The sequence below is a fragment of the Peromyscus leucopus genome, chromosome 18, assembly GCF_004664715.2.
Source record: "Peromyscus leucopus breed LL Stock chromosome 18, UCI_PerLeu_2.1, whole genome shotgun sequence".
NCBI classification, from domain to species: Eukaryota; Metazoa; Chordata; class Mammalia; order Rodentia; family Cricetidae; genus Peromyscus; species Peromyscus leucopus.
Window position 1 is genome coordinate 9102687 of NC_051078.1, and position 23023 is coordinate 9125709.

Consider the following 23023-nt stretch of genomic DNA (forward strand, 5'->3'; position numbering starts at 1 on the left):
GGAAGGTATTCAGCGCACATGTTGGTCAGTAGGCCCTTCTAATGCAGGTGGGGATTATAAAAACACTGGCTTTGAAAGGAACTTGATGGTCACAACTTCTCTAACTCTGCTGCCTTCCTGGAGAGGAAACCAGGGGTTGGAGTGTGAGCAGCTTGCCAGTTTCTTGGTTGTTTAGTAGTTGACGCAGGACCGAGACCCACGTCCCTGACTCCTGGCCCAATGAATGCTTTTCCTGACAGCCGCAACACCGTATTCTAAAGATGTCTTTCTGAAAAAACGAAAGCCTCATAAGAATAAGCCACATGGCAGTTCCCTGAGAGTTGAAATGTTGCCTGAAGGAAGGAAAGCCTGAGTTGCTTAGTTATGAGGAGAGAGGGCGGCCCTTTAACTCCGTCTTCTGAGAACTCAGAGGGAGCACCGTTTGTCGGCTCTGGATGGTCTGCGAGACTCACAGCAAAGCCTAATCTTACACGTTGTGTTTTCATGTTTCCCATAAAACGCGCCAATAATGGAAAAGGACATATCCTTTTCAATGGGGCCTAAATAGAAATGTCTATTTAAAAGCTTGCTAGTATTTCAGAGAGTAAACTTGTCGGTTTTCCCTGGCGTGAAGGAATGTTAGAGACAGAAACGGCAAATGCCATTTCAAGCCGCTTTCTTTTCTTCATTCACCCTTTAAAAAAAAAAAATCAGCGCCTGGTCCAGCTATGGCGGACCATAAATTTGTCAGCAAACTTGAAACGGCTCCATGTGAAATATGTGAACTGAATGCAAGGTTTTTATTTTTGAGCCGAAGAGAATGCTGGGATTCTCCCATGTGGGCCTTCCCGAGTCCCTTCTAATTACCACACACAAACGAACACACTCGGCTTCCTGCATAGATCGCATCACCTTCCACAAATTTTACATCAGTCACCTGTATATTTAAAAAAAATTATGTATTTGTGTGTGTGTTCACCTGTATATTTTAAAAAATTTATTATGTATTTGTGTGTGTGTGTGTGTGTGTGTGTGTGTGTGTGTGTGTGTGTTTGCTTGCTGGTATATCCATGCTACAGCACACATGTGGAGGTCAGAGGAGAACTTCCCAGAGCAAGTTCTCTCCTTCTGCTGCGTGAGTCCTGGGAATTGAACTCAGGTCATCAGGCTTAGTGGTACCACCAGAGTCCTCTTACTGGCCCTTCTGATTTTCTTTAATTGATAGATTTAGACAGGGAGATTGAGGGACACTAATGATGTCCTGTGTCTGGATCACAGTAGATTTTGGACAGTATCTCTGCTAAATTCCTTGAGGATGATGTAGGGGGAATTATTAGAAGGGTTGTAGGTGTTTGGGAACAACAGACTATAATCTGGAGGCAGCCGTCCCACGAGTGAAGCCGGATCTGCCCCTGGACCCACACTGTTCACATTTTCCCCATGAGCGATGGATTGGAAATGTCAAGGATGTTGATGCTTGTTCAATAGAAGGACAATGTTTGATTAATTAGCTCTGTCAAAAATGGAAGCCATCCGCCGTACATAGCGGTGCATGCCCATAACTGCAAGTGTTGAGGCAATGCCTTTGAGGCCATCTGTTGGTGATGCTCCAGAAGGGGTTCCTGTGGGATGGAGAGGGGCGTTGAGCTGAATTATGTCTAAATTCCTTTTGGACGCTAAGATTCTATTACTGTACTGCACGTGGACTCCAAGAGACTTAGTAAGAAGTCTTACTTGGAATCTCTTGTGAATCTCCAATCTGTGAGTTGATTGCCTAGAGCTTTCCACGTCTCAAGTGCTGTGGGTGATTGATGTAGCAGGGGCGCTCACGCTTGTGGGACAAATGTGCCTTCAGGCATGTGAGACCTTCACCTGTACATAAGTGTGTCCGTGTGAAGGAGGATTGTGGTGGCTGAGCTTGTTCCGGGGGCACCGGTGGCTGCTTCGGGGCACTAACCCCGAACAAACAGAAGAGAAGGAGGGAGTGAGGGAACCGTGAGCCCGGCAGAGCGCCTTCTCTTTTAGGTCAGGTGTTTTCACCTGAGGGCCTCTGATGACATTTGGTTGGAGCCCAGCCATCTGACTCTGGCAGGATGGGATGAGACCGGTGTGTGTGTGTGTGTGTGTGTGTGTGTGTGTGTGTGTGTGTATGTGTGTGTGTGTGTGTGTGTATGTGTGTGTGTGTGTGATGGGGGATGGGACCAGGCGGCCACTGCTCATTCCTCCCTTATAAATGTCCTTCCCAAGCCTGGATTAGGGGACTCCAATTCCCCGTTATGTAACTGGCTACAGTAAAACATGAGCAACTCTTCAGCTGGTGCCCCAGTTTTTGTTATGAGTGAGACATCTGGATGAATTCTTAGCAATTTTGAAATTCCTAGGGAAGGTAATCACATTTCTTTGTGGGGGTTAATTTTTTAAAAAACAAAATATAAACGATGTGAATTTCTTTCTTTCTCTCTTTTTTTCTTTTCTTTTCTTTCTTTCTTTTTTTTGTTTTTGTTTTTGTTTTTGAGACAGGGTTTCTCTGTTGTTTTGGTGCCTGTCCTGGATCTCGCTCTGTAGACCAGGCTGGCCTCGAACTCACAGAGATTTGCCTGGCTTTGCCTCCCCAGTGCTGGGATTAAAGGTGTGCGCCACCACCGCCCGGCTGATGTGAATTTCTTAACTGCTTAAATCAAGTTTCTCGGTTGTTAAGGCAAAAATGTTCATGAATGTCAGGGTCAGGTGATTCTCGGCTCAGTTTTGGGGTGATGTTTGGTGCGTGTGGTGGTCAGACATCGTTGACTCCATTCTTCCTGACTGGCATCTAAGAGGAGGGACTTCTTGGGTCCAACGTTAGGGTGCCAAGAATAGGCTTGCACAAGCCCGCATACCTTCAAAAGGCTGCACGGAGCAGAGCGCTGGGAATTCTGCACTGGTTGTGAGCTAGCTGTCGGCTGTCTTTGTGAGCTCAAACGTGAGAGTTCACTATTAGTGCAATTATATGGAGCACGTAGACACACAGAGTGACACCAAGCATTGTGTCACCAACTCCACACAAACACCACCCAGAGCAAGTTCCAGGACAGCCAAGGCCACACAGAGAAGCCCTGTCTTGAATCGGGACCCGTCCCTGGTGCACGAGCCGGCTTTTTGGAGCCGGATGCCCTAAGGTGGGACACCTTGCACAGCCTTGGTGCAGGGGTGAGGGGCTCAGACCTGCCAGAATGTACCAGGCTCTGCTGACTCCCCACGGGAGACCTTGATTTGGAGGAGGTGGGGGTGGTGGGCTGGGGAGGAAGGTTGGGTGGAGGGTAGAGGGAGGAGGGGGGGAATCTGTGGTTGGCATGTAAAATGAATAGAAAATTTCTTAATAATAATAATAATAATAAAAATAAATTTTTGTTATCAAAACAAAAACCACGACCCAGGTTAAGAATCTAAGCGTCCACACTCACATGCATACCCGTGCCCTTCTCCCTGACTTTTAACTACCTGCCCCCTGCTGGAGGGAATTGTTATCCTGAGTTTCAACACCCTGCATTTTTCAGAGGGGGCAAGGAAGCCCAGAGGCTGAGGACTGATGTCATCTCACACTTCATGCTAATGGGAGCCATGAGGAGCCTTCTGTTTCTTCTGAGGGTGTGGGAAGAGTTGTGTTTTGTTGCTAAATTTATACCGCGGCGTCTCAGCCTTGCGGATAATCAAGCATGTAGTGTATGTGAGCCGACAGCTTAAAAACAATGTTGGTGTTCCCCGTAGGCTGTACAGCTTTGCACAAAGAGAAGGGATTTTATCCACCACTTGTTTGGGATCTTGAATTGGTATATAAAGTATATCGGTGGATGGCATGAAGTTTGGGGACAGTCAGAAGGATAGGTGTATCCAAATTGCAGCGAATTCTCACAGTGACATCACCAGACTACAAAGTGAGCCAATTACATCTCATTCCCACCTGTGCGGCATCTCAGCCCCAGAGGAAAAGCCTTGCTAAAATGAAAAAAACCAAACCCACCCAAAAAACGAATCACTTAAAAACATTTTCCTAGCAAAGGATCACCAGCATGTACAGTTTAAAAAGATTTATTTTTATTTTATATTGGTGAGTGTTTCACTTATTTGAATGTATGTTCACGGTGTGCATGCCTGGGGTCCACGAAGGACAAAAGATGGTGTCGATTCCCCCCGGGACCTGGAATCACAGGCTGTTGAGCGCTGCCACATGGGTGCTGGGAACTGAGACTCAGTCCCCTCAGGAGCAGCAGGTGCTCTTAACTGCTAAGTCGTCTTCCTAGCTCCTCATCAGGACATCTGATGGGCTTCTGTGAAGAAATGCGAGTGTTATGAACGTGCATTTGCTGGTGAGTGGAAACCGAGGGGTTGATTGAGTGCGTGTGAAGCGGTGAAAACTTCGGAGGAAGAGAGTCAGCAGAACCCTTTTCTCCGTGCTGATGGGAAGATACGCGGGTTTGAAATGCTGGTGTAAGAATCTGGTCTGCCCCTCCCCACTTTTTTGAGACAGGGTTTCTTTGTGTAGCCCTGGCTGTCTTGAACTTGCTGTGTAGACTAGATGACCTCAAACTCACAGAGATCCCTCTGCCTCTGCCTCTCGAGTGCTGGGATTGAAGTGTGAGCGACCACACCCGGCTCCCTTGCTTTGATTTATATATATATATATATATATATATATATATATATATATATATATATGTATTTTTTTTTTTACGGCCTGTGCTTGTTAACTTGCCGTTGTCTTTTCTTTTCCCTTTAACAATAACAGCTAGCGATTTTCACTTAGAGCTCACTCATGGGCTTTTGAAAAGGTGGTGTCTTTGGGGAAAGCTTGCTGTCAATCACAAGGTCATCCTCAAATTTAATTTTATTCAGAAAGCTGATCTGAATGCCCTCGGACATTATCAAAACACTTGAAACAAGCCAGGCCTTAGGGCATATGTGGGTTCTTTGGTACAGATGTCACAGGAGCTAATGCATTCTCAGATGTTAGATGCCCGGATTTCTCCATCTGTGCTCCTCATTCGGAGTTCTCGGCTGTGTGCAGCGGGCTGCCTTGTAGAGACATCCACTGGTGTTTATCAGTACTGGTTGAATGTCCTTTATCTGAAGTGCTTGGGCTGGAAATAACTCAGATTTGGGGGATGTTTGCACATTTGCAGTGAGGAATCTTGGGTATGGAGCACAGGCCTAAACATAAAATTTATGTGTATGTCATACGATCCTCATACTTGTATCTGAAGGTAGTATTATACCATATGTTGAGTATATCCCTGATTTTGTCTGTGACCCACAGAGGTCAGATGTGGATTTTTTTTTTTTTTTAGACATGATGTTGATGCTCTGAATGTCTCAGATTTTGGAGCACTTTGCATCAAGGCTTAGAGCTGATAATACCCAATCTGCAATATTCTGGCTTCATTTTATTTTGTTCCGATAGGCTCTCATATAGCCTAGTCTGGCCTCAAATGCACTACTGAGCTAAGGATGACCCGATCTTCTTGTCTCTCCCTCCCAGGTGTTGGGATCACAGGCCCGTACCACCGTGCTATGTGTATGTGGTGCTGGGGATCGAACTCAGGGCCTCAGACAGACTAGGCAAGCACTCTGTTGCCAGAGCTACATCCCATCTCTGCTTTACAATTCTGTCTTTCTCCAAAATAGAAGTCTCTCCCAGGTGTCCCACGAGGAGCAATCTGTCTGTCTGGCCTGGACCCCGTTGGGACATTCACGCCTTTAACACAGGACTGACGAGGGTTGTTAGGTCACCGTTTCAGAAAGACCTGGTATTTTCACTTTTGTTTTTCAGACTGTTTACTCGATGGCTCCGTTCCCTTTCCCACAGTTGGCAGAGCTGAGGGAAAAGTATACCTACAACATTACACCATTCCCGGCCACAATCAAACCCGCTTCAGTTCCCGGGTAAGTGGGTTTTTTTTTCCCTTGTTTACATGATGGAAGACTTAATATCTTGATTTGTTATTGTAAGTTGATATTCATTAGGCCCTCAAATATATATGCAAACTAACTTGGTACTTAAAATCTGAATGACTCTCTCCCAAAGGTTTATAGACTTAGATTCAAGAGAGCTCTCCAAAGTGCTTTCCAAACAAGTTGGGACATGAGCTGAAGGGAAATGTAACAAACCTACAACTTATTTAAAGCTGTGAAATACTTACAGTCTCAGTAATTAAAACAGTGTGAAACTGGTATACCAATCGACGCATGGCCTGATTTAGAATACTCTTTATAAAAAGCCAGAAAGACACACACACTCTCTCTCTCCCTCTCCCCCCCCCTCTCTCTCTCTCTCTCACACACACACACACACACACACACACACACACACACACACACACACACACAATCTAGAATATGAAGACTTGGCAGAGAAAACCAGTGGGCATGACCCAGTGACACACAGTCAGGAAAGCCTCCTCCCCCCCTTACACCACATATCTGAATGAATTAATCCCACGTGGATGAAAATGTTCAGTGGCCAAAAGGAGAGATAGAAAGGAAAACACTTAGCAGAAGAAAAAGTGGAAGAATTCCCCTCCTTCTTTGGAATGGAGGGAAAGTACTACTTGACTAGCCATTTCAGAAATGGAGGGGAAAAAATTAGATTTAAGTACATTAAAATAATTTCCTACATGACCTAGACCAAAAGCGAACAGGCTCTCCATAACCAGACTGAAAAACATTTTTGGAAAAACATTTCCAAGTTCTACAAAATAGAGACGAGTATCTCTAATACATGGATTTTAAAAAAAAATTAATAAAAGATGGTCACCATATTGGTCAAAGGATGGAGATGAGCCCATAGGGCAACGCCACCAGCTCTAAGAGAAATCCAGCTTAAAACAAGGGATTCTAGTGTATTCGTTGGCCTGTCCTCACCTGTCAGAACAGGGCAAATTCAGTCGCTCGCTCGATAATACCCTCTGTTGGGAAGGCTGTGAAAACTTGTTTTTAAAAATGGAGTTCCAGCTGGGCGGTGGTGGCGCACGCCTTTAATCCCAGCACTCGGGAGGCAGAGGCAGGCGGATCTCTGTGAGTTCGAGGCCAGCCTGGGCTACAGAGTGAGTTCCAGGAAAGGCGCAAAGCTACACAGAGAAACCCTGTCTCGAAAAACCAAAAAAAAATAAAAAATAAAAAATAAAAAATAAAATAAAAATGGAGTTCTATTTTGTGTTCAATACATGTATAATACACGTGCAGTGTTGGAATCAGGTTAAATATTTACCCCCTGATAGCTTTTTTTAAAAACGCGTTTTTATTTACTCCGTGAGAATTTCATACGTGTATATGGTGTATTTTAACCATAGCCACCCACTTCTCCCTCCCCCCACCAACTCCCCTTGGGCCCCCCAAAAGTCCCCTCCCAATTAATGACCTCTCTTTTTCAGGGACCTCCCCCCCCCACTCCCCACCCCCGAGTTGAATTAGTGTTGCCCCTATGCACGCGGGGGTGGGGCCAAGCCTCTGAACAATGGCAACTTATCAGTGGTCGCATGTCCAACGAGAAATGACTCTCCCGTTCCTCCGCGGCCATTAACTGCCACTCACTCCTCAGCAAGGGGTGGGGACTTCATGAGGACTTCCCCCACCTCTGCTGGAATTGTGCCTGGCTTGTCCTCATGCACGTCTCCAGCAGGCAGCCACGCCTGCTGTGAGTTTGGGGACGCAGCGGCCACGGCCTGTCCAGAGGACAGCGTTTCACAACACCCCTCCCCACCCCCCACCTCTGATATTCTCTCCTCCCCATCTTCCCCAATGGTCTCGGAGAGGAGCTGACTCGAAGGTCCCATTTAGGTCTGAGCACTCAGCAGTCACCGGCCCCCAGCACTTAGAACAGGTACAGGGCCTCTGCATTGATTGCTGTCCACAGCAAGGAGAAACTTCCCTGACCGTGGTTGAGAGCAGCACATATCTATGGGCACACGTATGAATATTTAGAAAGCAGTTTGACCATGTGACCATTTAACAAAACAGCAGAGGTCAGCTCCCACCACCCCCTACCCCGCAGGGCCCGTGACCTCCCTAGCCTTACGCTTGACCACGTGCACAGGACCAGGCACAAATTTCTGCCTGCAGAGCAGGTTTCACATCCAATGAGAAAGCAGTTGAGTACACCTATATCAGTCATGCCATGTTTGGGCATATCTTGCCTGGTAGGTTGGTATTATAGCATGCGATATCCACCACGGGAAAAGATCACTGGTGAAGACAGACACTTTTACACAGTATTTATTAGTGGTTATTCAGACTTTGTGACAATGTGGTAGTATTTGTCCCAAATACTGATGTGTGTATCCTTTTCGTCAGCAATTCTATCTGTGAATTTCCCCCACAGATTTATTTTTGCATATGCGAAACACATTATGATTTTTATAATAGTGTAATACTGGGAACCACTCAGGTGGGCATCCTTAGCAGCCTGGCGTATTAACATGGCATGGATATACATACAGCTGTGAAAAAGGTCAAGGAAGCTCCATATGAATATTAAATTATTTTATGTGATTAAAAGCAAGGTACAGAGGGATATATGTATATTCTCAGATTTATATAAACTCTACAGTTATGCCTATTTATCTATACATAGATAATTAGAGATTATAAAAGGAACTGGTAACTGAGTTGACCAATAGCAATTAGGTGGGGCAAGACCCAGGAAAAAAATTGGCAGGGACAAAGGGGAAACTTACAAATCACACACACACACACACACACACACACACACACACACACACACACACGGCCTTTCAATCTTATTCCTTAAAAAAAATCGATATTTTCTCTATTTCCTTTGCTTCCTTCATGTTTCCAAGGCGACATGGGAAGGCCAGAGGTAGTGATGAAGAGAATGACCCGGATGATGAGGACGCCATTGCTAGTGCCGTGGGATGTCTTGGACCTTTCAGTGGGCTCCTGGCACCTGAACTGCAGAAGTACCAGAAGCAGATTAAAGGTAAAGCGGGGCCCTTCCTTCGTATCATGGTAGAGTGTTGGTTCACTCAAACAAGGGCGCTATGACTATGCATGGAGATGCCCGAGGGGTTCTGACTGACTGCCACCATTCGTGGTCTTTATAAATATATTTTCTCAGTGGGTTTATCTTTTGGCAGGGCCCGTCTGTATCTCATGTTGCCCACACAGGACCTCTTTCATTTCCTTTAGGGCAACTCTCGCTTCCGCTTGTCCAGGTTCAGCTTTACCTGGTGCACAGCGTATTCTTGGTGCATCCTCCTGGGGTTGAATTCAGTTCCCTGCAGACTGGCTCTCTTCTGCATTAGGACTGAGTATTTTAGTTTCTCGATGACAAGAAACTCATCATTTCACAAGCCACGACTAGCTTCTCCCCTTAGCTGTGGCTTCCTACCGCTCTGAACAGTTCTTCCTTCACAGAGGGAGTTTGCCTCCTTCGCTACCTCACATCTCTCCAGCCCTTGAGGACGGCTCTCACGTCTCCCAAACCTCTCACGTCTCCTAAACCTCTCACGTCTCCTAAAGGCCCATGTTTGGAGTGCCTGCCTGCCTGCCTGCCTGTCTGTCTCTTTCCTTCCTTTCTCTCCCACCTCCTCTGTCTTTAGTGCTGGGAACTGAACCCAAGACCTCCCACATGCTAGGGAAGTAAGGGCTCTACCACAGAGCTGGGGTGCCAGCCCTCTTAAAGAGGCCGTTTCTCATAAGATAGCACTCGGTCCGTACCTTTTGGTGTTCTATGAATCCACCCTACACGTGCTATGATTTGGTATTGTCTCTCTTAAATGTGGTGCTCTGAATCAACGGCCACGCTTTATTTTCCTCACAGAAATGACTTCCTGTGGGACGGGCAGGGCAGTCTGATGAGCCTTTGGAAGCAGCCCATAGCTTTCCCCACGGGTCATTTTCCGCCTGGGGTGGCAGTTCTGTCTTAGAAAATGTAGTCTACCTCTTCTAATTAAGAGGCCGATTCTCTTATCCAAAGCGGACAGCAATGACACACAAGTCCCTCTGCATTATCTTTGCCACCTGCCAACTTTACTCTTGAGACTATTGGACTGTCTTGTCATTCATTCATTCTTCATTCATTCATTCATTCATTCATTCATCCATTCATTCATTCAGAAGCTGATAATGGTGGCTGCTCATATTGCCTTTTGGTTGTGGTAGTTTGACTATTTTACCCAGCCTGGACTCCTTTTGAGATTGTTTGAGACAGTCTTGGTCTTTGTTACTTTTCTATTTCTGTGAGAAGACACCATGACCAAGGCAACACATAGAAGAAAGAGTTTATTTGGGGTTTACAGTTTCAGAGCGTTGAGTCCATGACCAAAAGCGTTGAGTCCATGACCATCACGGCAGGGAGCATGGCGTCAGGCAGGCAGGCTTGGGGTGGGAGGAGTAACTAAGAGCTCATGTCATGAGACAACCACAAGGCAGAGAAAGCACGTGGAGAATGGTGAGTCCTGAAACCTCAAAGCCTGTCACTGGTGACACACCTTCTCCAACAAGGCCACACCTCCTAATCCTTCTGAAACAGTTCCACCAGCTGGAGACTGCTGTATGATATTTTGTTTGTGTTCTGACAAAGCTTGCCTGGAGATCAGAGGGCGGAGCTAGCCACTAGTTAACCTTAGAGGCCAGGCACACACCTTTAATTCCAGCACTTGGGAAGAGGAAGCAGGAAGATGAGAAGTTCAAGGCCACCCTGGGCTCCACAAAACTGAACCAGTCTAAAAGTGAAATAGAGGTGGGCAGTGGTGGTGCACACCTTTAATCCCAGCACTAGGGAGGCAGAGACAGGAATATAAGGTGGGTAGAGACAGGATCTCAGGCCCCATTTAGGATGAGGATTCATAGAGGTAAGAAATCTCTCGTGACTGCTGTTCTGTGTTGTTAGTATTTTACTATTTTGGGGGGCCTGCCACCCAGCTCCCTAATAAATTCATACACGGAGGCTTATTCTTAATTATGAATGCCCGGTCTTAGCTTGGCTTAGTTTCTAGCCAGCTTTTCTTAACTTATCCCATCTACCTTTTGTCTCTGGGATTTTCCCTTTCTCTTACTTCTGTAAATCTTACTTTTAACTCCATCGCTTGCTGTGTAGCTGAGTGGCTGGCCCCTGGAGTCCTCCTCTGGCTGCCAGATCTTTTTTTTTTTCTCCCAGATTTCTCCTTCTATTTATTCTCTCTGCCTGCCAGCCCCACCTACCCTTTCTCCTGCCTCGCTATTGGCTGTTCTGATCTTTATTAGACCATCGGGTGTTTTAGACAGGCACAGTAACACAGTTTCACAGAGTTCAACAAATGCAGCATAAACAGAAGTAACACACCTTACAATAATACTCTGCTACAACTCTGCTTCTCTGATCTTTCAGCTTTCACCCTGATATCTGACTCCGGGTTTTTATTGATAAGCCTCATTAGATTCACACTAATTATTCAAACATAATGAGCCTATGGTATCAACATTCTCATTCAGACCACCACAGCCTCCTATATGCTGGGCATACCTCCCCGTTCCAGGTGCTAAGATTACAGGCATGTACCACCATGCCGGGTTTATATGGTGCTGAGGGCTGACCCTGACGCTCTGTGCACACCAGGCAAGCACTGTGCCAGCCGAGATGCACGCCCAGCTTCATTTGGACTCCTCACCTACTTGAAGACTGGGGCTCACGTATAGAAATTCGTTGAGTTGTATAGACTTCGGGTCCGGCTAATTTTGGCATATGATGGTTTTTGTTTCTTTGCAAGTTTTTTTTATTTTAATAATAAAGTTTATAAAATGTAAAACAAGTTTCACTGGGGGGAAGAAGGGTGGGTTCGCGCTGCTGTGTGGGTATGTCCACGATGTGTACTCTTCTCTCATCTTTTAAAACAACCGTTGGAAATCTGAGCCCAGTAAGGTTCCTCTTGATTTCTGTAATGCCTTCTGCACCCTTTCTTGTCTGAATTTCAGGTTTTTGGTTTTTAGACATGGAGTCAATTATTAATGGTAAAGTTTTTTAAAAAAAATTTATCATTACTTTGATATATAACTTTTTATTGGTCTTTTTTGTTTTTAAAGTTTTATTTTATTCATGTGTGTGTATGTATCTGCTTGAGTGCCTGTGTACATATGTGTGTGTCTGAGTGCCTGTATACATACATATATGTGTGGATACCTGTGTACATGCAGAGTCCAGAAGAGGGTTGTTGGATCCCTTGGAGCTGGAGTTACAGATGTTTGTGTGTCTGAGCTACATACATGTGTTCTGAGATCTGAACTCCGGTCTTATAATCATTCAGCAAGCGCTCCTAACCACTAAGCCATCCCCCAGGGCTAAAGGTTTTGAATCTCTGGTCTTAGCCTATGGTCAGTTTTTCTTTCTGTGCATTTACAGACCAGAGTGGCCATCAGTTTCTCATAAATCGTGCTTTCTAGTGGTTTTGTTCAGCTTATCCATTATTTTAATTTTCTTTTCTATTACAAATGAAGTCAATTCACAAGATGCCCAGATTTTCGCTGGAGACAGTCTCAGCAGTTATTAGCACAGCTGGAATATCTGTCTTTCTTCCATTGGTTCCCAGACTCACTTTTATATATTGCTTTACAGAAGTCTGGTTTTCTCTCTGGTCACCGAGGGAGCCTGTGAGTGCGCATGCTCACCAGAGCAAATGGTCTCTTTTTTTTTGGTGCAATCTTGATTTTAATGTAGGGAAAGTTCTAGTTGTAGATATCACAGGTTCAGAAACTCTATCAAACATAACATCCATGACAGATGATCAGAACGTGCTTGTTAAAGGTGCAAAAGGATTTGCTTCTGGCACAGTGCTCCAACGTCTCATACATTTATAAAAGATGTTTTTTAAAAATGTCATAGTAAAGCCTATGAATGGTTAATCCCTTTTACATTCTTATGCAGACGTGAGGACGTCCATACAGTGATTATCACAGGACATCTTGATACTGTATTTTTCTGAGGGATTTTTAGAAAGTGGCATCGATTTTTTACCTGGAGATAGCTGATCTTATGTCTACATCATGGAGAAAGCGGCCACAAAATCAATGCTCCTCGGAGCCCGTTTCAGACCGGAAGACTCATTAGGGAGGGGCTGGAGCAAATCAAAGCAAGCACTGGGTGGATTCTAGAGGGCAGTTTCCTGGCTTAGGATTTCTCGGAGGCTAAGGCACTATACCGGATGTGGGGTGATCTGCTCCCATGGGCTCGGGTTCCGCTCCGCTGACCCTGTGTTCCTTCCCTGTGGTGCAGAAGTGAGTGAGGAACAGAGCCTGAGGTCCAACAACATTGCGGAGCTGAGCCCGGGAGCCATCAACTCCTGTCGGAGCGAATACCACGCGGCGTTCAACAGTATGATGATGGAGCGGATGACCACGGACATCAACGCCCTGAAGCGGCAGTACTCGCGAATTAAGAAGAAGCAGCAGCAGCAGGTCCATCAGGTGTACATACGGGCAGGTAATGGGATGCCTTCATCGGCGTGGGCAGTGTGACCCTAGGATGGCCCCAGAATTCTCATAGCTGTGGCAGATGACTCGGCAAGAGTAAAGCAAGGGATGACTTTTTGGGACGGCTCACCGTCTGTCCGTCGTGGAGTGGAAAGCGAGGTGGCGAGGGTGGCTGTAGCTGGGGCGGCAGGCGTGAGAGCAGCCGTCACATTGCACCCAGAGGCGCAGAGCAGAGAGAGATGTGTGCTGACACTCGGTTGACTTTCTTCTTCCTCCCCCTTTTATTCAGTCCAAGACCCCAGCCCAAGGTCACCTTCAGGGTGGGTCTTCTCCTCAGGGAACCTCTCTGGACACCTTCACAGACATGCCTGGGAGTGTGTCTCCCAGGTGACCCCAAGTCCAGTTGGTGATGAAGATGAGCCATCACGCCCCCTAGCCATAAGCCAGCTGGTCCCAGAGAGTAGCATTATTTAGAATCTCATGTTCTCAACTTTATTTTTATCAGGGTCTAAAGAAGAAAAGGACCTTGGGTTCTTTTTAGGCCCCAAGGAGCAGGCTGTGGATGGTATTATATCCCCTTTACTATGTGTGTTTGTCAAGAGGGATGTACAAATGATGAAAATGGTGCTGAGCTGTGCAATCCTTGGACTTGAGAAATCTTTTTTTTTTTTTTTTTTTAAAGATCTATTTATTATGTATACAGTGTTCTGTCTGCACACACCCCTGCAGGCCAGAAGAGGGCACCAGATCTCACTACAGATGGTTGTGAGCCACCATGTGGTTGCTGGGAATTGAACTCAGGACCTTTGGAAGAACAAGCAGTGCTCTTAACCTCCGAGCCATCTCTCCAGCCCCCGGACTTGAGAAATCTTAGAAGTTCAAACTCGTGGGCCAGTGGGGTGACACACAGGTTTGAGGTGCTTTTGCACAGGTCGCGGATGGCCTGAGTTCAGTCCCTGGGCATGACAGAGAAAGACTCCAGAAGCTGTCCTCTGACCTGCATGCGTGTGCAGTGGTCCGCCTCTGCCTCTGCCCATGTGACTCTGTGCACAGGAAAACAGATAAGCCATAGGAAACTTAAACATTTGAAAATGGAATTTGGTCATCTGCTCACTTGCAAATTAAACCAGGTAGTAATTCAGCAGATATTCTGATCGTGGAAGATGGGAGAGGGGAAAATGAAAACTCGTGTCTCACCGATAGGCTGGCTCCCAGGGTCTCGGCGGTGAGCAGAGGAGAACAGCCGTCTGTCATGCCATTCGGTTGAAATGCTCTTTTCCAAGGATTGTCGAGCTTCTTTTTGTCTTTTATAATCTCCCAAATCATATCAAACAATCGGCCTTGCTGTTTAATCATATATGCTGATTCGGGAGTGGGTCTCCTGTTCCTAATGAACATGTTGCCCTATCCAGAGTTCACAAAGACATAAATTTGGCACGTGGCTTCTGAGCAATGTGACTGATCACTTTGGACAAAAACTGAATTCACCCTCAGGAGCAATAGGGAAATCTTGAAGGCTCTAACTCCACTTTGAATCATCAAGAAAGCAAACATGAGCATACATTGTCATTCTAAAGGAGAGGATGGGGGGACATGGTGCGAAAAGATTGGACCAAAACAAAACTAAAAACCAGCAGAGGAAACACCAAATCCTGCAGCTCTGTCTCTGATGACTGGGACATCAAAGGCTTAGATAGCTGGCTCATTTCCTCTGCAACTTCTCATACACATCGCGCGCTGGTTACTCTGCTCCCTATATGCAGCTCCCTACGGCAGAGGTCTCATAGCTGAGATCGCCAGCGTCGTGTGGACTCAAGATGCAGCCCAGGCTTCATCTCCACAACTTCGGGCCATGAGCTCTCAGAGTCTTCTCGTGGGGCTCTGACTCTGCCAGCCAGATTGCAGCCGCAGTCCAGAACAGAGCAGTGGCAGGTTCTGGAGGATGCTGCTTTCTGAGACTGGAATGTGCCCACAGACCTGTAAATGCGCATAAACACACGCATGCACAGTCCACACTCAAGAGTGATAAAGGGAGGCAGGGAGGCCAGTTCGGAACCCAGGCTTCAGGAGGCTCCCACTCACTTCCTTTTTCTGCTAGCCAGCTTCTGTCTTCTAGAAAGCCTTTCTCCTTTATCAACAAATTGGCTCTACTTCTACTGAAGAAAAAAAAAAAGCAAGCAAGCAACCAGGAAAGAACTCACAACAGCAACACTGACCCAAACATTTCCTTGCTTTGACCTTAAATCTTTAAGGAAGAGTTAACACGTGTCCTGGGTTTACAGCAGTTGTGGGTGGTCAGGCCAGGGTGAGAGATAGGGCATGATCCTTTGTCTTTGAGGGCATGGTGAACCCGTTTATTGACACACTGTTCAAGGCTGCTTTTATGCCACAGTGGTTAAAAGATTTACAGACTAGAAAGTTCCCTGGTCCCCGCTATAGATCGCGATTCCAGTGTGTAGCATGAATCTTTAAAGTTCTTATTAATAAAATCAAACCCGAGGCCAGTTATTGGGGTCAATGCTGGTAGATCAGAGCAGCAGAACAAGCCACAGCTATCTCACCTGGCCAACTTCTCAGCTGGTCCTGTGTCCTCAGACTGGAGAACTCTGAGTCTCAGTTGAACTGTGCTGCTAGAAGCCTGAATGCTTAACCAGGCCAAACGCTTCTAGTTTCTGGTCCTCACGCCTTATATACCTTTCTGCTACCACTTCCTGGGATTAAAGGCTTGTTTTCTGGGATTAAAGGCACGATGAGTCACCATGCCTGGCTGTATCCTTGAACACATGGATTTCTGCCTCTGGAATGCTAGGATTAAAGGCGTGTGCTACCACTGCCTATCCTTTATGTTTAATATTGTGGCTGCTCTGTCTCTGATCCCACATAAGCTTATTAGCATGCACAATATTTGGGGGAGTACAATACCACACCAGTGGGTCTCCTTAAATCCGGGGAGAGCTCGCTGCTCAGAGGCAAAGTTACAGAGCATCGGCTCCCCAATTTTAGGGGGCCCGTAAAGTCGTTTAGATTGGCTGAAGTTCAGGGTGTGTTTCAGCAAGTTCGCTGGCTGGCGGTGCTTCAGCTCCTGGGTGGGTGGGTGAGGGGGTGGGTGGGTGGGGGGCTGGATGTGGAGGTTTTGGAGGAGATGGCAGAAGATGGGAGGGGCCACGCAGGCGATCTTAACTCACAGCGAAAGACCTCAGCTTCTGAGAATGGAAGGTGGTAATATGGATAGTCCTTGAGGTTGTAGATGTAATTATAAACGGTCTTATTAAGTAAGAAACACAGAGCCAAATACAGAGTTAAAAAGCCCAGAGATGGAGCAGTAGCCAAGAGCTAAGACCACCTTATCTTAACACTCACTGCTGTCCTTCCCTTGAGAGAGAGACCTTCTTCCCGTGTCCTGTCTTTTTATTGCCTTTCTGTTCTGCCTTCTCATTGGTTCTAAACCCAACCACATGACTTCCTTGTCACTGCCTGTCTATACAGACCTCCAGGTCTCTATGGTTCGTACTCAGATTAAAGGTTCCGTCACCGCTTGGCTGTGTCCTTGAACACACAGAGATTCTGCCTGCCATGTGATCGGATTAAGGGCGTGTGCCACCACCACCATCCGACTTCAGCCAAATGGCTTGCTCTTAGCTCTGATCTCCAGGCAACTTTATTAACATACAAATAAAATCACATTTCAGCACAAATAAAATATCACCATATGAGGTACCAGATTCCCAGGGTAGGGAGGGCCTGAGGTACCAGATTTCTAAGGTAGAGAGGAGGTATCAGGTTCCTAGGGTAAGGAGGATAGGAAGTCAAGGTCTTTCAGACCTGAGAGCCCCTGTTTTCTTGGGGAAATCAGGAGAAAAATTAGAAAGTTAGGAAACACCCTTCAACAGCATGCCCCTGGTAACCCACTTCTACAGTTTCAACCACCACCAAGTAATTGATGCAACTGAACATTCTTTGAGGGACAGTGACCATCAGTTAGGTCAAAATCATGATGATGCAGTCAGTGATGGAATCTACCAGCTGTGGACCAAGCCCTTCATACAGGAGTTTTGGGGAGACTATACCCCATCCAAACCGTAACATATCCCCAGCCTCCGGTGCTCTCTTCTCTGAAGAGGAGGAATTGGGCATCACAGGCTAGGGTTTGATTCAGTTTCCACTGTCGTCAGTCACATGGCTCTGCCAGCACCTGGGAAGTCCATGGGGAGAAAGAAGATTCTGGGGAGAGCTATGTGAGATTGCCATGAAGGTAGACGCGTCTTTGCGCGGGGGCGCGTGTTTCACATGGTCTCCCCACCTTTTCTTTCAGACAAAGGACCAGTCACCAGCATCCTTCCATCTCAGGTAAACAATTCCCCGGTGATAAATCACCTCCTCCTAGGGAAAAAGATGAAGGCGACAAACAGAGCAGCCAAGAACGCAGTCATCCACCTCCCCGGCCACGCAGGAGGCAAAATGTCGCCCGTCCCCTACGAAGACCTCAAGACAAAACTCAACTCTCCGTGGCGGACGCACATCAGAGTCCACAAGAAGAGCATGCCGAGGGCCAAGAGTCATCCGGGCTGTGGGGACACCGTAGGGCTGATAGAAGAGCAGGGCGAAGGCTGTAGGGCGGGCAGCCTGGGGGCGGCTGAGGAATTCCCTTCCCCTTGTGCGGCGGGGCCGGCGGCTGCAGCAGCTGCAGCTCATGGCGAGGGCGGCGGCTGTGACGGCGGCGGCGGCACCCCGAGGACAATCGAAGGGCAGTCTCCGGAGCCAGTATTTGGGGACGCTGACGTTGTGGATGTGGCCGCGGTGCAGGTGAAACTAGAAGCCTTGGAACTGAACCAGAGGGATGCCCCTGTCGAAACGGAGCCCAAGGCGCACCTCCCCTGCCAGCGGCACGCCCCGGAGTCCGCCTGTGGCCCTGGAGAAAACCAGGCGACCAGCAAACCTCCCCCGGGCGGCAGCTCCAAACCCACCATCTTCAGTCCCTTCCCTAGTGTGAAGCCGCTCCGAAAGTCAGCCACGGCCCGGAATTTGGGGTTGTATGGCCCGACGGAAAGAACCCCCACCATGCACTTCCCCCAGATAAGCCGGAGCTTCAGCAAGTCGGGCATTGGGAGCAGCAGCAGCAGCAGCACGAAGAAGCGGTGATGCCTTCCTGCGGCGGCGGCGGCTCAGTGTCTGGACTCACGTGGCACGGTGGTGTTAGCCTGCCTGCCCTTCCTGTTTGCTTTGTCCAGTGAAAAATGAATGGAGAGGTTTGGAGCCCAGCACCAACAGCCCATCCCATTGGGAATCGGAAGTTTCATGGTGGGAACCAGGCTGGGGACCTTGCCTACCCACCAGGTAGCCGGTGAAGTGGATTCCCGTGACTGAATAAATCGTGTGCTTCTCAAGTGTGGAGTTCCCCCAATTTTCCTTGTGAGCTCTTTAGAAAAGACAACTTGTAGACTGTGAAGCCCTCTTCTGGCCTTCTCGGGGCCTCTTTGGAATCCCTGAAACAGTATCATATTCCCCTGGCCTTCCTGTCCTCTGGACATCACAAATACTCAAAGCATGAACGAACACACCAGCTTGCTAGAACGGGTAGAAAGTAAGTTTCTTAGTTGCAAAAAAACACAATGTCCCGATGTTCCTCTTTTTGCTCTGTTGGAGAGGGCAGGGAATTTGTGTGTGTATGATGAGTGTGTGTGTGTGTGTGTGTGTGTGTGTGTGTGTGTGTGTGTGTCCTTTACCACCTGTCTTCAAACTGTTTTTTATTCTTACGCCGAAGCATAGCCGAAAAATCAAGATAGCCTTTCTTTACCTTTCTACTTGTACCTGTGAAAAGAAAACCGTTCCATCAGTTGAAGTCAATAACCAATTCCAAGAGCACACGCAGAGAGACACCCCGTGGGCTATGCACCTGAACTGCCTGCTGATTCCAGCCCTTCCTGATGCTCGTTTTCTTCTCTCAAGGACTCAGTGAGCTCTGTGTGCGTCCTCCAGACGGATGTGGTTCCTATACCTACCAGCTCTCTCCACTGCAGACGCACAACGCCTTGCCAGTAGCCGGAACGCAGCACCCGGGACTCTTGTTACTTGAATTTTGGGCTTTTGGGGTTGGAATGCTTTGTTACTTGAACACTGCCTTTCTCTGGAGAAGGTCTCAGCTCTTTTCTCTCAAGTTCCTCTCTCTCATTTCACTCCTGTCCGGGTCCTAGCAGGTCAGAGGTAGTACCTCTTGTCTCCACTATGCAGTCGGGAACTCTGTGCCACACACAGGGAGTGGCACTTCGGTGACTCAAGGTAAATAACCCAGAGTCTCCTAGGACCTCACTGGGTGTCTTCTAGTACGATAAGCTGGCTCACTGTTCTTTGTCCACGTCCCCTGGCCACAGAGCTTGTCTGAGCCAAGGCGGGGAAGCCATTCAGTACACAGCCTCCTGACTCTAAGGCTCTTTCTATAGAGTCCTGGAACGGTGTTTACAGAACGAGCTGCGAAACCTCCTCCTCATGAAAACGGAGTTCCTTTTCAAAATGCTTCAGGCACCGCTCCTGTGGCTGGACGAAGAGCGGCCCACTCCGTCTCCACCGTCATTAGTGGAAAAGAGTGACTGACACCTTTCCCTCGGTCTCGGGAAGACTTTGGCAGTTCTTGCAGGAATAATAGCGTTGAAGCATTCATTTCAGCAAGTCGGTTTGCTAATTCTGAAGCCAGAGCTGGTTTCAGAGGGGGCTTTTTACAATGAGAGTTACTCATTTTTTTTTAAAAATAAGATCGTGTAATTGTGTGGGCTTTTTTTGAAGGAAAAAACCTCTACAGGAATGACACATTGCATCCCCTACATGGTATTTTTGCTCCAAAGGAACCTGAAAATACAATGAATCGCTGATAAGTTGTCACAGTTTGGGCCTTGAAGTTCTATCTGAAGTTAGCAGGCGCCTTCTCAACAGGCAGCCATGTTCTTCCTAGGCCTGGGGAAGGATGTGTGTGTGTGGGGGGATTGGGCTTTCTTTGCATAGCACCCCCAGGTGATGGGACCCACTGTTTCCAAAGCTAAGCACAAGAAAAGGATTCCTTTTATTCACTAAACTTCAGATAACAAGCTGTTTGTCTCTTCAACTTTTCTCTTGGTGATCCCAATTAAGCAACCCCAACTCCCCTTTCCCGCCCTCCCCCGTCTGTCTGTCTGTCTGCCGTGTGTGACTTGAATAGTAAAGTGTTCACTCTCTACCAAGCTCCCTGGCTCCCTGAGAGTCTGGGTGTGTGGAGCGGGGGGGGGGGGGGGAGGTGGGTAATCAGGTGGGACTGCCTACCAGCCATTCTATCAGTATCCGCTCTCCCTTATGTCTGGAGAAAGAGGCGAAAGAGACGGCACAGGGTACGGGGTGCGTATCCATTGAACAGTTGAAAGGAAAATGGTCTTCTTTGCAGCAAAAAATGACCACGTCAATTTAGAAAACCCAGCAGATTCCCGTTAAAGCTCTCTGTACCAAGACCGTGCATGCACCGTATACCACAAGTAATCACAATGTGAACCGGCCGACTTCTCAGCCTTGCCTCTTAGGACAAGAGCTCTGCCGCCATCACGGCCTCTCCCACACAGCATGCACCAAGGCCTGTGCGCACCGGCCGTCTTCCCCGCGTTTCGGGCACCGTATGCAAACACCGGGAGAACTTAACCGTAGGAGTTTGTCTCCACGTCTGCCTGTATTCTCTGAGCACTTTTTTTGGGGAGTCAACACTGCACCTCAGTCCTCTCTCAGAGCCACTAACTAGATCTACACCTAGTTTGTAATGTCGACCCATGGCTGTAACTGTTTGGAACGATGTTCTCCTTTTCTCTCTCTCTCGTCTCGTTCTGATAAACTGTTACTGATGACAGAGATATATGCATAAAGTTTCTCACTGTTGTAGCCGTCATTGTCGTCGTGTGGTTTTCTACCCCAGTGCGCGGGGACACAGGGCCGTGGCGTTCCTCTCTCCCGGTCATCCCTCACCGCTTTCTCTCCTACATCCCACCCGGTCACAGGAATCAGGGAATCGGCTCCGTTTCCTCCCCATTCTCATCACTGGGTCACAGAGTTCGCTGTCACTTGCCCAGAACGGAGCAGAAGAGCAGGTCCTGAGAAGTGGGCAGACGGAAGACAGCAGGGAGCGAGAGAGAATACGTGTATATGGTGTACATGTAAATCGACTATTAGACCTAACCATTTTACTCTGGCTAGTCAAAAGAGAACACTAATACGAATCTACCCCTTGGTCTTTCAAGAAGTCCGAGTGAATTGAGAACTAGCATCCAGAGTCCAGCTGTTACCACCTCTCCGCATAAACTCTTCTGTAATTTCCAAACCGCTTTCTTTGGCAGCATTTCAGAGACATCATTTTTTCCTAATTGGAAAAGTGGCGTGTTTTAGAGACTTTAGGAAAATACAAGGTTTCGTTCATGTTTGGGCATAGATCTTTCAGTAACTGTGAGCGTGCGTGTGCGTGCGTGCATGTTTCACACTGTTTCCAGGGATTGAACTCAGGTCACCAGGGCTGATTCTGGTCGGCAAAGTCTGTAGTCACGGAGCCGTTGCTTTACAGCTGTGGATGGGAGGTGTTCCTGGATGGTGGCTCCCCGGTAAAGGTGGCCTGTGCTCACTGTGCTGGGGAATGGACGGGGGGCTGGCAGACGCAGGTAGCAAACGACACTACCAGGCCACAGTGTCGGACAGTCCAGAGTCTGCGATCTACCAGGCAGGTGTCAGTCAACGGTCAGGAACCTAACCAGGCCTTGCTCAGGATACCGAGGGTCTTGACCCCGCCGCCACAACGAGAGACCACAAACTGAGGGGCCTCAACAACAGACGTTCTCCTCTCATGGTTTTGAAGTTGGAGGAGGAGGTCAAAGGTCAAGCTGCTGGCAGGTTGGTGTCTAGTGAGGAAGTTCCCTCTTCCTAGTTTGTAGGTGAACAGGTGTGTATGTATGTATGTGTGTGTGGGGGTGTGTGTGGGGGGCGTGGTGCTGCATGCTCCACCCATGCCCTATCATATCGCTGCCAGGGTGATCTTTGGAAAATTAAAACAGTTAACCGGCCCATCTTCCTGTTACTCTGATTTTCTGGAGGATGAGAAAGCAAAAGCGTTAGCATGGTCCGGACCACGAATAATTGATTCTCTAGACCGTTTGCTCATTATTGGTCCCCTTTGTCATTCTTGACCTAGCACCCTCGGAACAGTCCCATTGACCATTTGTCTGGCTTCTGTGGGTCGGGCATTGTTCTGGCGTCATCCCGTGTGTGCAAGCTCCTGGGTCCCTCTGGGAATGCTGGGAAGCCTGGGATCACTCACTCTCCCAGGTGATGACGCAAGGCAGTTAGGTTCCTGACCATTGACTGACACCTGCCTGGTACATCGCAGACTCTGGACTGCCGGACACTGTGGCCTGGTAGTGTCGTTTGCTACCTGCCCGACAAGCAGGCGCGTTAGTTAGTCTTGTGTTAAATTGTGACAAATACCTGAAATAGTCCAAGAAGAGAAGCTTTGTCTTGGCTCATGCTTCCAAACCTTCTGTTGATGGTTGATTGGCCTTTGTGGCAAGATGGTGGTAATGGTGAGAGCAAAATCACTCACCTCATGTCCAGAAATCAAAAG

General features: G+C 47.7%; 1 protein-coding gene across 2 annotated transcripts in view; it reads left to right on the forward strand.

Annotated features, from left to right (window-relative positions):
- Nucleotides 1–21307, forward strand: part of Tbc1d30 (TBC1 domain family member 30) — a 49819-nt gene extending 28512 nt beyond the window's left edge. For both annotated transcript variants that reach the window (XM_028869604.2, XM_037196734.1), the window contains 4 exons: nt 5783–5895; nt 8808–8947; nt 13217–13423; nt 17726–21307. In XM_028869604.2, coding sequence (XP_028725437.1) covers nt 5783–5895; nt 8808–8947; nt 13217–13423; nt 17726–18552 — 1287 coding nt within the window. In that variant the 3' untranslated portion in view covers nt 18553–21307. The remainder of the gene's footprint in view (nt 1–5782; nt 5896–8807; nt 8948–13216; nt 13424–17725) is intronic.
- Nucleotides 21308–23023: the final 1716 nt, after the last annotated feature.